Source organism: Barbus barbus (genome assembly GCF_936440315.1).
Source record: "Barbus barbus genome assembly, chromosome: 14".
NCBI lineage: Eukaryota > Metazoa > Chordata > Actinopteri > Cypriniformes > Cyprinidae > Barbus > Barbus barbus.
The window spans coordinates 26817522-26832329 of record NC_136742.1 but is presented as its reverse complement, the minus strand read 5'-3'; the positions used below and the strand labels follow the sequence as shown (position 1 = coordinate 26832329).

The following is a 14808-nucleotide window of genomic DNA, read 5'->3' as shown; positions in this document are numbered from 1 at the left end:
TTAAGCCGTTTTGACTTTGCAAACAAAAGGTGCTTTGTACTGCACAGCTCAATGCCTGAAAATGTTGAACTAGGAGTAATGACGCTTTCAAGCCAGATCCAGGATAATTACAAGACAAACCACTGTGTCAGAAATTGAACTTCTGAAAGGGAAATTTTCATCACTTTTCAGGAGAATTTCTTATTTTAAAGAGTGCATTTTTTTTTGTAAGAGCATATAAAAAAATGATGTCATTCATCACACCAAATAATTAAATAATCCCAAAAATGAGACCAGAACTTATTAGAATGTTACATTTTTGTGTCATTTTTGCCTGAGGATGTTCTAAAGACCGAGAGACGTCAGTCATATTTTGTTCTTATGCCACTTAACTGAGTATATTAAGACACATTCTTTGCTTATGTGGTGCAATGAAATGGTTCTAGCATGCAATCCTTTTGTTTATTTAACGGAGTCTTCTTTGACATAGCCGGATATTGCATTCTTTACCCGCAAGTCCATTTCAAATTTATTAAAATCCCATTATTAAAGGTCTAAATGCTATAGAATTACCTCTCCTGCGAGAGGCCAACCAGACTTCTTCCATCCACGCTGAGCAACTGGTCTCCGGCAGCCAGACGTCCATCCTAAAAAAGAAAACAAGACTCAAACAGTCATGAAACGGCAAGGTTGAACAAGGTTTTTACTTTTTATGCAAAAATAAAAAGTATGATTAATGAATTTATAACTTCAACTCCAAATATAGTACTGAAATAACACTAGTAAGTATGAGAAATCACACTTAGTGATTTCTGAAGACATGAAGTCAGCATCTGCATTTGCCCATAAAGAAAATCACAATACAAACCAAGCCAAACTCACAATGTCTGCCGCACCTCCTTTGACAACAGACTTGATGTAAATACCAAGTTTGTCCTGTCCGGCACCCTAAAAAACACAAGAGCAAAACCGTTTATTAGCGCTCTGAGAAAGATCTAAATGTCATTTACAGGCTCCACTAGTTCCGCAGTGGAAACTGCTGTACAAAGAAACCAGGCGCTCATTCATGAAAGACTATAAATCTGGAGCTAGCAGTGAAGACATTCATATAAATAAACTCATTCATAATTTCAGACCAGATCTGAAGTAGTTTTTTGTTCAAACTAGCCATGATTAACCCTCTCAAAATTCTTCATGCTATATCCCGGGGTCAGAGGTCATCATCCAACATGGGTCATCTGGCTGTTGGACTGTGCACTCATTGAGATACGAGCTCATCCTAAATGCCATTGCATGCAAGAGAAGCATCTTTCAAAATAAAATCTAGTAATTAACTTCAAGATAAAACGATGCATTCATTGAAGCACATCCGGTAGACTTGAAATAGTAACGCCATACAAGTTTCAACACTCAAACATAACATTTCTAACACGTAATGCTCCATAAATGGTCTGTTCAAAGCTTTAAGCTGACGGAGCTTCAGAGACATGAACTTTAAAGGGGTTTGTTTGAGGACTGCGGTTTCAAGTTAGTATCATTTGTTTTTTCCGATGGCTGGATTTGCTATTTGAGCAATCAAGTACCCAAAATCCCCTGACTGCTGCCAGCGGTTCTATTTGAGGGGGATCTTGCTAACTATAAAAATGTGAGGTCTGTATTACATTCCTATCCGTCTCCGCTGTTTTCTCATACAGAAACAAACTGCTCATACTCATACACCTGACAAGAAATTTTGACAAACCCTCACATCTGCACAAATATAGTCAAATCAGCACATTTTTGTCTTAGGAACTGCTGACAAAAAAAGAAAATTCAATACTTTGCTCTTTTGTGTATATTTGCATTAAAAATAAACAAAACACACAAGAACCACTGATGTTTGACGTGAAACCAGGTTGAAAGTGTCTAAAAGCACCATGTTTGAATATGTGCACAACCTGAAATATTTTAACCTAATAAAACTTATCCTATGATTTGAGAAGACATAAGTGCAGTCTCTCTAATGTTTTGTTTTTGCTTTTTTTTGTTCAAAAATGTGTCAGAAGTGACAGTAAAGAAAAGTCATCTTTACATGACAGGAATAAATCATTTTATAATATTTAAAAAAAGAAAATGTTCAATTGCAATAATATTTTGCAATATTACTGTTTTCACTCGGTTTCTGATCAAATAAATGCAGTCTTGGTGAACATAAGAGAATTCTTTCAAAAACATTATAATAAAGCCTCATCAACCCCAAATATTTGAACGGCACTATATATAATTGCACAAATCATATGGACTACTTTAAAGCACTTTTAATGGTGTTTTTACCCATTTCTGGATCTTGACAATGCCAGTCCCCAACAACTTTCACTGTATGAAAAAGACAACTGCACTTCTGTTAAATGGAAAGAAAAAAGAAAGAAATGCTCCTTTGAAAGTCAACATACGTCTACTGTTTTAACAGCCTCATATGAACTCTTTCAACAGTAAAGTATGTACTTCTGAATTCCAGGGTCAGATCTCTACAAGCCCATGCCAAACTCCAAATGATGGTTTCAACAAACCATTTACTAAATGGCACACCACCCAAGTCTACAACACTCCCGCCATGTAGAGCCCGCTAGATCTGGTTTATGAAAAACCCATGCCGATCAACAAGTTTTGAGTGTGCCGTCTACATTTACCAAACTATTCTGCGGTTGTATGTTGTTTTTAGGCTCTCTGAAAAAGATTCACACACCTCAAACATCAATAACAATCTACCTTGTGTAGAAACTTTAAACTGAACCTGTTCTGGCCATCTATGGAGTAAAAAATTGTTTCATTAGTCAATGATGTCCTTCATAGTCCTTCATAAGATGTGATGTGAAAACTGGTTTGTTATCATTTGATTGGTATGTGCACCGCATTGCTCATATGCACTTTATGTCTTGTCCATATAGTGAAAAACCTAAATGAAGCTGACCAGAAGCAATGGATCGAGAAAGCCAGTAATTAAATCTGCCTGGGAAACAGCAACGTCTTTTATTCTGCCCTCTGAAATAAAGCCAATGTTAGCCACAGACCCCCATAACCCACTCAAATTACACTGGCATAAACACACTCTACAATTCAAACACAGCCGTAACATGAACATCACACGAATATCACTCAGAAATCTCGGTTAACATTCAGGACTTAACCACAAATATAAGAAAAATATCTACATGCACTGTGCGCTTACAGGCCCCCAAAATGACTGAGCTCATGCCAGTTACAAAGCAATCGGCCAATCTGAATTTTTAACATTCTTTACAGTCTAAAAAAAAAAAAAAAAAAAAGAACCTACAGCATTAATTCAAGGGTGAGGTCACCAAATACAGACAGATGAGTATTTCGCATTCAAATCACGTTCAAAAGACAATAGCACCATTAACATGCTACAAAACCAGTATAATTGAGAGAACAGGTGATGGAATAAGGAAAACAGCAATGGAAAAACATGCAATCAGATGTCATAAATCATAGTGTGGTGCAGATGTGCAAACTCCACCTACCGCTATGTGCTCTGATGCCTACAGCACAAGTAACTTCTATCCTGTATGCTGTGAGGGCGTTATGATATGATCCTGGACAATGACTCCTCCTCATAGTGAGTGTGCACAACAAACAGGGTGGGGGTATTCCAAAGGATTGGTGGGAATACTAACCAAGTTTTGGAAAGCTACTTTTAACTGCAGTATAGCAAGCTACAATGATTTGATCATTTAAAAGTACTAAAACGAGAGTCAAGCTACCATTTAGAAAATAAATAAATAAAATAATATTAGCACATGCATTAGAAATCCTTAACGAATAATGAACATGAATTAACAATGAACAATATAAATATTACTGTATATAGTTTAAATGCATAAATTATTATTTTAACATAGATTTATATTAATTTCTGTATTGATATGTAATATATTAAAATTAATTTATTAAATAATAAAATGTGAATATTTATATACTATTGTTTATTATGTTAGTTCACAATACTTTACACATTACACTATAATTATTTATAAATTAAGGTATTAATGTATATGCAGAAATTAACATTAACCTATACTTAATTTTTGATGTAGATATAATTTTCACTCAGAAACTGCTAGTAAATATCACAATTACAAAGATATGGCAAGTAACACTGAATTAAATGTGAAATTTTGAAATAGAAAAACTGAGATGTGTGGTTTCTATTTCTGAACTGTTATGTTAGGTATCGAATGTGTTCTGATTGACTGCTTGTGTCACTCTGTATTAGGTATTATAATAGATACATCTGCATTTCATTGTCAGTGACACCACTGAGGAAAAAAAATGAAAAACTATGAATATCTGGCGCAAACCACTAGCCAGAAATTCTGCGTATGCCATTTCACAAGAGGCATCAAGGCCTGCAACACACTGATATAATACCTAATGCAGCACATTGGACACTGAGTGCCTATTATCAATGAGTAAAACTGAAAAAACTGAAATGCAGATCAGCCAATCCTGTGCACGTGAACCACTTTTCATCTGTTGTAAGGTCTCAACTTGTCCTGAGGGAATATACATGACGCCTAGCAAACCCCAAAAGCTCTCTGATTAGACTTTGAAAGTACGCATTACGCTGTGATTAGAAACAACAATTCAAAAACCAGTCTCTCCACATTAAAGAGTAAACCTGTGGTGAAAGACACATGAGAAGCCCTGAGGTTGAGCTCTGAGGTGGGGCGGTTTCCAGGCCGTTTGAACGCGGCTGATGCAGGAGTCTTGTGCAGAGCTAGTGGGAGAGCAACTCTACTGACCTTTCCTCAGGAAACTTGCATTAAACTTGCTTTGATCAAAGCTGAAAACCTGGCATGCAGAACATGAAACAGAAGGTCTATAAAAGCCACTGATGAAAAACAGATGCATGTTAACAAGAGAACTAATTGCTACTGTTTTTAAAACAAGGGGTGAGGTGATACTGGCACAGTTTATTACTACGTGCTGGAAGGCTAAAGAAGTCAATTTTACTAAAAATAGAGCTCTTTTCTTTCGAAAAGAAACGGCTTAATCAATCAATAATTTTATTTCGGTCCTCACAGACAACTTTTCACAAAATAAATAAATATACATAATTACCGAAAAAGGTGTAGGCCGAAGCCTTGCTTATTATGTCTACCCTTTATACATAGTTAACTAATGGGTGACACTTTTTACTAAGTTAAATAATACAAGATAAACAATATTACAAAAACATTTCCCAAAATGTAAATACATAAGGGGCAGTTGTGGCCTAATGGATAGAGAGTCGGACTTGTAACCCGAAGGTCGTGGATATAGTCTCGTGTCCGGCAGGGATTGTAGGTGGAGGGAGTGAATAACCAACACTCTCTCCACCCTCAATACCACGACTGAGGTGAGACCCTTGAGCAAGGCACCGAACCCCCAACTGCTCCCCGGGTGCCGCAGCATTGGCTGCCCACTGCTCCGGGTGTATGTTCACTACTGAGTGTACACTTGGATGGGTTAAATGCAGAGCACAAATTCAGAGTATGGGTCACCACACTTGGCCACACACCACTTCCCTTTACTTTCCCTTTTTCATAATTCAAAACAAACATAATAATGAAAATACACATTCCAGCTATTACTTCCATATTTTAACAATACATTCACAATTTATTGATACAGTCATATAATTACCACCTTATTTTTATATAATATATTATTTTAGCACTAGATGTATGCAACAAGAGCACGTTTGAAATGTTTCCATTAAGAATATTGTCATAAAATTTAATGAGCTCACTTTTAAAGTTTATGTCCTGTGACAACCAAATAGTCATTGGCAGAGGACTCGAAACACTCCATGCAAGTACGCAAGCCCAAAATCTCATTTAACAGGTTGCATTAGAAAATAAGAACATTGAGAATGTAACACATATTTGTGTTTTATGAATATAGTTGCTGCAAGGGGGCGCTAGTGCAAACTGTCTTCCTTGGTCATTCTTCTCTTTAGGGTCAAGTAGTGTTACGACAGAGCAACAGTTTGAAGAGCAGGTTAAACTGATGGTATGTTTATCAGGGTTGTGCACCATTTAGAACTGAATTAGGAATGGCCTTAAAATTCAAATTAAATTCCTGAATTAAGTGCAATTTTAATTGAGATGGCAAACAGGATGGAGAATTGCAAATAAAATAATTTGAAATGTATATAACTTGAGACAAACTTTGAATGTTAGATTAAGATCTTAAGGTTTATAGACCTTATGGAGAGTATGACAGATATAATGATTGATAGAATGACAGACAGACACACTATAGACAGATAATAAGACAGACAGACAAGCAGATGGATAGATGGACAGATAGACAGAATTATAGATAAGACAGACAAAACAGCAAAACAGACAGATAAAATGATAGACCGAACAACAGACAAAGATAAAAACAGACTTAAAAACAATAGATAAGACAGACAGAATGATAGATGGAACAACGACAGACAGACGTAATGAAAGACAGGTAAGACAGATAGATAGACAAAACAATAAGACAAATAAACAGCTAAAGAGTTGGACAGATAGATAAAATGACAGAACAATAGAGTGGTGGACCTATGATGTCACTTTGTAGGCAAAAACCCAGAAGCGAGTTCGCATTTTAGCACTTCCGGTTCCATCGTCCCAGAGTCAATGGGTTTTTTGAATGGGATTTTGGTTAAATCTCTAGTAAGATCCGTGGTTCACACAGGCTCAAGATACTTTCACGTTTTATTCTATGACATAAACACACCAGTTACACCCCACTCGTGATTTTTTTTTTAAACTGTTACATTTCTTAAAAAAAGACGTTTGCTAACAAGTTGCTAAATGGGACTACAGGCGCTGTCGGAAACATTAAACGTCATCACGCCGAACAGTTTATCAATTTACAGTATTTTCCAGTTGTAGTATAATTTGTAATACAATTAATCGTAGAATAACCAATGAATAGTTTTCACCACATTTATCGGCTTTACGTGGTGAAAGTGAAATTTTAATGATGCATAGCGCTTAAAGCCACATTAAAATGAAATGTTTACGGCCACATGAAGCTGTTAGAAAGCATATAGATTGAGGATTTTCTAGAAGCAACGATAAAATAACATTTTGTGTAACCACCCTAACAAAATGTAACTTTTTAGTTCTGGTGCTTTTCTTTAGGCTTCAAAATTCGTCAAAGTTATATTATTTTGTGAAGATTATCTTGATGGAAAAAACGTGTAAATTTCATGAACTATGATTGAACACAGAGCTTATTTTTTGCGATTAAGATAAAATGACAGACAAGACAGACAGACTTATTAATGATAGACATAAAAGAGACAGACAGACAGACTTATTAATGATAGACATAAAAGAGACAGACAGACAGACTTATTAATGATAGACAAAAGAGGCAGACAGACAGACTTATGACAGACAGACAGATAGATAGATAGATAGATTTCTTAATGATAGACACAAAATACATATTCCTCACAGTCCAATCAGAATTAGCAGTTCAGGAGTCAGAAGTTACAACAAAAAACAACACCTTATTTCTGAGTTCAACACCCATTGCACAAGTGTGCATGTTGCTGAGCGTGTGGTGTGGGCATTGTATTCTAGGAGTGGTTGTTTTCACATTCATCTTTCCAGGGACACTGCCAGAAGCACAGTTCAAAGACAATTATAATGTCTGTGCGGCTAATAGACATCTTGGCATATCCAAATGTGTGCATATGCACATCTTGTGCTGTAAATAATATTTTGCAACTGCTAAATGCCTTATAAGCAAAACTAGAAACCGTTATCCCTGCAGGCTTCTTCACAGTAGCAGGTTATTTGCCTTTCAGTGTGTCAGAGGGTAAAGGTCAGTAAACTTGGGAACGAACTGAATCGGTTTACTTGAGGCCTAGCAGTGGCTACAGGAATGTCTTCACACCACGGGACGCCACAAAAAAGACAGTTCAAGCACATATTTACCTCGCAAGCTGCTGTCTGGCATAGTCGCCATGCAAAAATAAGCTTGCATCTGCAGTGCAGACATTAGACATTAACAGGAAGGTGTTGAAGTCTGAAGGTGTTCACTGATAACAGTACTTGGAGCAGATGCTCAAACCACAGAACTCCAGCTTCCTTTGAATGTCCTAAAACCACATGGAAGCAAGCAAACAGTCTACAGCTTCGAGGTCCCACCCTGATGCTTCCTGTCCATAGAAAAGCTTCCCAAACCTGCCATTGCAAATACAGGAAATTGGAAACCCAGCTTAGGCAAGACGAGAGCTTTGCAACAGAGGTAGAATTCAACTTCATGTCTTCACCCCCTTTAGTCTCAAAACCCTCTGTGGACTTGTATGCCAAACGCACAGCTTCCTGTTAATGGTTTACAGTCGTGGATGTGATTGCTGAATGAAGCCTTCAGAGAGCTGCACGTGCGTGTAGGCATAAACAATCTAGAGTAATTTGTTAACAGCCCCAGAGAGTCAAGGCAGTGCCTGACCTCTGACTGAGACGGTGGAGTCCACGGTGCACTAGGAAAACAGAAAATACATCTATTCACTGAAACTTGACCCGCCACCATCATTTCCTGCCCCGATTAATCACCCACAACAAACACAGCAGTCAGGAAAAAAGCAGCCAGGACAGTAGTTTGTTCCTGAACGTAGCCGGTCCTTACTGTCACGTCTAGACAGATGGAAGACAGATGGAGCGTTGAGGCTGTCGGCTAATGGGGGTGAAAAATATCATGACTAACACAAGAGGCTTTCAATAATGAGCTGCTTTCAGCCAACGGTCTTCATTACGTCTGAGTGGCCTCCATTCCAGCTCTAATGATCTGCAGACTCTAGGGCTGCTTGCTTCAGTTAAGAAAGACCAAACAAAGAGGTTTGTCTTCCTTCATGGTCCTCTGGCGCTACATTTAGAAAGCAGCTCCGTTTTTGGACACAAAGAAAACGTGTCTCCTAAGAATCTTTTATTGTAAAGGGACAGAATTATGTCCAAGACATGAGTCACCACTTAATTTAAGGGTTCGGTTTTACGTGCAAGCTTGATGTCCTTTGCTTCAAACATAATAATGTCCCTAAGTTTTACCAACAACTTGGGATTGTCCTCTCATGTACTAAATCATGCAGCCCTTGCAGAATGGTATAAATAGAAGATCGTCTTCTAAAGGGTCTCAATTCCCTTCCGCTCTTTCTGGACATGCAGAGTCAAGGTACGAAATGTCACAAACGTGATCATTTTGATGACCGCAAGGTGACAGCTTAAAGCATCTTTATTTAGAAAATCGTAGGTGCTTGTCAGTTTTCATTTTGCCTGAGGACTGAAGTGAACTAGCTCTTAAGTATGGGCTGCACCCACAACTGTCAAAAGATCCCATCCCGAGCCACTAGAAAGAAGTGTTTTCATGGTCATGTTTTCTTTTGAACCTGCGAACCAAAACAAAGTCTTTGGTACACCACCACAGTGGGTTTCTCTTCATATCAATTCAGATTAATAAAAGGTTAGGAGACATAACGTTGCAAAGATTCCATGCTGGACTGACATTCTGTTCTCCACTCTCCCGAGTCCTCAGGAAATCCAGGCTCGCGTATGGGAGTCACATCCTTCAATTGTTGTTGTACATGAGATCAAGAAGCGCACGGAGAAGGAAGTCAGTGAGCTATTGTGCGCCAAACCAAGTACACAAACAAACAAAAATCAGTTTTGCTTTAAAAAGATAGGTTTGGCAGAAGATGGATCCTGAAGGCTTTGATTCTTGTGGCAATAAGTCATTTCGGGGCTGAAGAACAACAAATCCAGAAACGTGGGAAAATGTCAGGTAGGCACTCGTCAATGTGAAGTACGGAGGTCAGGATTTCCCTTGTTCTTTCCCCAGAAACTCAACACCATCCCAAAAGAGCTGTTATCGCACAAACATTTGCAGCCTGAGCAAATCAGCCCTGTGACGGTAACACGGCCATCCAGCTGGACTGACCCTGCCAGATTGTTTGCAACAAGTGATGAGTCACTAGCACTGTGATATATGATGGAGAACTCTATGTTCAGTGCTTGCAAACATTATCCCTGTGACCCTGATTGCAAGATATCGCAGTGTGCACAACCATGTACATCTAAGGTTGAAAATGTAGAAACAGTACAAATTTATCTAAAACTAGCACAGAATGAAATGGAAAAATGTACCTTGCTTTATCTATACAGTCACTCTTATGAGTGTTTTGGTACGTAAACTGATATAGTTTTAAATGTGTGGCAAGATCAAGTAGAGAAAACTTACCATCTGTGCAATGTGTACGTGCATGTTTGTGCAGTCTGGTCGCATGACACTGTTTACATTGGCAAAACCTTGCTTTCTCACATGATAACAGCCACTGGAATTAATGGGTGCAAGTCCTCGTCCGGAATTTATATAGAGTAAAAGTTATCATGATTAGGGCGTAAAAACTATATCAGTTCCTGATTCAAATCTTCAGCTGATCTCGATTTTGCAATAATCTGATACCAGTAACCGGTAAGATGATACATACATAATAAACAAACATAAAATATAAAATATTTCTGTTGTGTAAATTACCATTAGTTGAATTAAATTGAATTAACAACAAACAATAGCGAATTTATGAATGAAAGTTAACCAATGTTAATGAGCACTGGGCCTTATTTAGTTTATGATAAACTATGCATTAACTAATGTTAACTTTACTGTAAAGTGCAATCCCGACAGCAGACAAACTCAAACCACAATGCTGACTTTTTAGCACACCATTAATCTCTCAGCGTTTACTTGCTCACTCTCCCACATTAAGAAGACACACTCCATGTCAAGTGGTTTCTTACCGGCTCCTTCCTCCCGACCACAGAGAACCACATGGTGCTACGCTCCGCTCTGGAGTCGAGAATGACCTGAGGAATCAACTAAAAGCCGTCCAGGAAAACTTATTCAACTCTTTCAAAAGCAGGCAGGTCTACTGAGGAGCGACTACCAGGCTACATGCTAAACTCAATATGAAAATATCTGAAGCCAGAGTAGGAAATACCACATCCAGACTGTTATGTAAGAGAAACTCCCACGACTCACAAACAGTTAGGTGAAGTTTTAGCGGTGCTCCCAGCTGTGTCCCAGCTCAACACCGGGACAAACCGCCTCTCCTCTTTAGATCCTCCCCTTTGTCCCAGAGCATGCCTTACACCCCTTTCTTCACTCCTCCTTTCCGTCTCCTCCTATTTTTCACTCCTTCCCCCCTTCTTTTCCTCCGTTCTACCTCTACCAAACTTTATGCTTCCTCAGAGACACTCAAAGATGAAAATAGAAGCACTAAAGGGGAGGTTTTGCTATGAAAATAAACAGTTCCTGTTAACCCCCTTCTCCTCCCACTACCACTCCCTTGCTTGCCTCTTCTCTGTCCCTGAACCTGACACACATCTGGTGGGAAAAACGCTCTTCTGTCCACCTAAAGTGGTAAAACACAGGCTACTGAACTGCAACTGTCTGTTAGATATAACCCACAAAAAAAAAAATCCCAATTTGAAAAAGAAATAAATATTTACTTGCACAGTAAAACTGTAAACTGGTCCATGTTGGATCTGAAAGCCCTTTCTAACAGCATATTAGTCATACTAGAAAGTTTAGAGTATAAACAAAACCTTAATTTACAATGTTGACATCGAAACTAACGAAACGAAGCTTTTTATGCTTGACAAGCACAACTGGTGGAATCATGCAAAACATTTAATATTTTAGCCTTTTAACTGTGCTGTAAACTCCAACATAAAAGACTGCATTTTGTAAAAGGGGTGATGACCCAGAAGACATTTCCTTCTGCAGAAAGCAGCAGACTAGAACAGCGTTCAGTCAAACAAGGAAACAGAAAGATTTGCTTATGACTCCGTTACGTATTTGATTGTTTGACAAGCACACAGACCAGCTTTTGACCGAATCGAACAAAAGCATGCCCTCTTGAAAGGACATCCCTGTTATGATCTGAGCCTAGGAAAGCATGCCACACCTTTACTTCCCACTCAGAATATAGCAGCCAACAACATCAGAAACCAAAAACCAATCCTCAAAAAGTTAAAATTGTTCTCATTAACTGTATCAAACTAATCAGAACTAGTTCTATGCCAAAACCAGATGCCCTCCTCAAGGATTTAGAGTTTCATTCAGCCTCTAGATACATTTTTTCACCGCTACAGCTGTCAGATCCATCCAAGATGATCACAGACTTTGAAAGTGGAGTAATATTACACAATAAACATCACTATAAAGAAATTCTTACCTTGGCCGCCACAATACTGAGGCCCATCCCATTGTGTTTCTTCAAAGTCACTGTCACTATTTCCGGTTCCTTCTGCATTGGCTGTAGAGAGAGCAGACAGGTGATTTAACTTGGGAAAAAAAGTCACTATTGTAACTTCAGCTTTAGGTCCACGCTGTTTCTGGAAGCTGCGTCTGGCCGTTCCTAGAGCAAACTGAGCTAAGAGGAGGAGGGGGAGGAGAGAAAATTAGGGAGGTTCTGCCACTGCTGGTTCTCAGAGCACAGCCGACCGCAGAGCGAAACGGCGGGCGCTGGAGACGAGTCAAGAATGAAAGCCACATGTGTCGGCTCCAGAGTGCATCAGGCCTCAGTGGGCTTGCTTATGCACAGGCAGGGCCTAGGAGAAAGAGACCAGCTTCCCACAGAAAGGCACCATGCCACGACCTCTCCTTTAGCGAGCCCCAGTGCGTAAATGGTGCACATGGCATGCATTCATTGTACAGAGAACTTTAGCTATGCTGCCAGTCCGCATTGTTGAGTACAGCTTGGGGGGTGAGAGCAGAGCTGGTTTAAAGCACAGTGGAGCTTAATGAACACTGATGGGTAATGCAAGGAAACTCTTTGGGTGCCTTTGGTAAGGTTTACAAAAGCAACAGGACAAGCTTTTTAGCTTTGTTAAAGTATGTTTCCTTCGAAAAGGATTTTCTGGCATAGCTATTTTAATGAATGCATAGAAATGCAAAACTACACCAGTCACCAAAAACAGTGTCTAAATACCCATTTTGCTATTGGTGAACATTTTTTCTGGCCTAGACAAAAAGGCAAGATGCTTCAAGTGATCACTTGATTATAAATATTTTTTTTTTAATCTTTAAAATAATGTGTGGTTATGCACGGTACAACCAGAAACTGCAAACAAGGTTGATTTTTATTTCATGCCAAAATCTCATGTGTACAATATGTGAGTTTACGGTAAGCATTGGTCCTGGGATGGCTGTAAGGAAGGGATGTGGGAGTGGGTGGGTTGGTTTGGCACACAATCAAGCTGCGCTCAACAGATTTCTGTGTGGTATTTAAATGTGCTCCGAGCTGCATCTCTGTCTACTGTAGGGCGGACTGACAATATGTAAAAAAAATAAATAAATAATAAGAAGATTATGACATTACGTAAAAAAAAATCCCTTATGTAAAAATACGAGAGACAGTAAAAACAGACTAATTACAGCGGAGGAGGAGCATTTAAGGGCTTTGTGTGTTCAGGGCGAGGAGAAAGATATAATTTACAGCCAGTCCTTGGGCGCTATGGTCAAATCTTGCCCTGTGTGGTGTAACTAGTGTTGGCTGGAATATAAAAGAATGTTAACTTGACAGAACACACTATCAAATGACATTAAATATTCCCTGGTGTCGTTTTGCAAATATCTGTTTAGTATTTGGGTTTTATATTAAAAATTCAAATTCAAATGCAAAATTCTGTTTTCTGATGCCCTCAAAGACAAATCCTTCTACAAATCTATTTATCTATATACCCATCTATATATCTCTATCCATCCATCTACCCGTCTATCTACCTACAGTATCTATCTATCTGTCTACCCCTATCCATCCATCCATCTACACATCTATCCATCTACACATCCATCCATTCATCCATCCATCCATCTACACATCTATCTATCTATATCTATCTATCCATCTATCTACACATCTACACATCTACCTATCTACCCATCTATCTATCGACCCATCTATTTATCTATCTATCTATCTATCTATCTGGCATAATAACTTACCAGTTCTGACGTGTCAGCTGAAAAGTGACTGTCGCAATCAGCTCCTTCAAAATAGATGGTCCAAGTTCCCGGAGAGCGTGGATGAGGTATCAATCGACAAAAACCTGGAGGATAACAAGCAGATCAGAACGCATCCACCAAACGTTAAAACTTTAAATCCACTGGTCTCTCACGGTCTGTCACACACCTGTAAACACACATACACTCTCGCTCTTGAAAAAACAAATAGACTGCTGAACACAACCTTAACAAACCACATTCCACTGGCATCACGTCAGCCTTAAACAAACCGACAACAACCTCTGATTCACCATCCCCCTGATACTTATTGTGCACACCGCAACTGACATCAAATGCTCTCAAACTTGTTTAGAATGGCAGCACTCTGTTTATCAGCCATACCTCTCTGACAAAGCGGCTCTAGGAACTCTTGGAATCCATTGGGAATGTGCCGCACCACATCGCACGAGTAGCCATCCTCGGGCAGTAGGAAAGGCAGCTGGAGGTCAGGGTCCTCTTCAAGCTGTACTTCCCGCCCATCGCTTCGGGCTAGTTCGTCCGCCGTGTTCTCGGCCACAGCCACCACATGATCAATCAGCTCCTGTGAGCATGAAGGGGACAATGATCATAATGTTACATAAGAACTCTAGTAAAACTTGACATGCTGCTGCTCTTCTCCTCCATCTCTGATTTGCTTTGAAGAGCGAGTTTTGGAAAGATGGGGTGCATCTAATTTAGTCTGGGAGATGTTCCAGAACAGCTAACATCAGT

The 14808-nt window shown here is 39.1% G+C and overlaps 1 protein-coding gene across 8 annotated transcripts in view; it reads right to left on the bottom strand.

The window, feature by feature from the left end:
* The window catches only part of LOC306880447 (afadin-like), a 118670-nt gene that overhangs the window by 21685 nt on the left and 82177 nt on the right, over window positions 1–14808 (bottom strand). For all 8 annotated transcript variants that reach the window (XM_079433952.1, XM_079433951.1, XM_079433950.1 and 5 more), the window contains 5 exons: window positions 14440–14638; window positions 14038–14141; window positions 12266–12346; window positions 862–927; window positions 553–626 (listed from right to left, as the gene is read on the bottom strand). In XM_079433952.1, the coding sequence (XP_079290078.1) occupies window positions 553–626; window positions 862–927; window positions 12266–12346; window positions 14038–14141; window positions 14440–14638 (524 nt within the window). The remainder of the gene's footprint in view (window positions 1–552; window positions 627–861; window positions 928–12265; window positions 12347–14037; window positions 14142–14439; window positions 14639–14808) is intronic.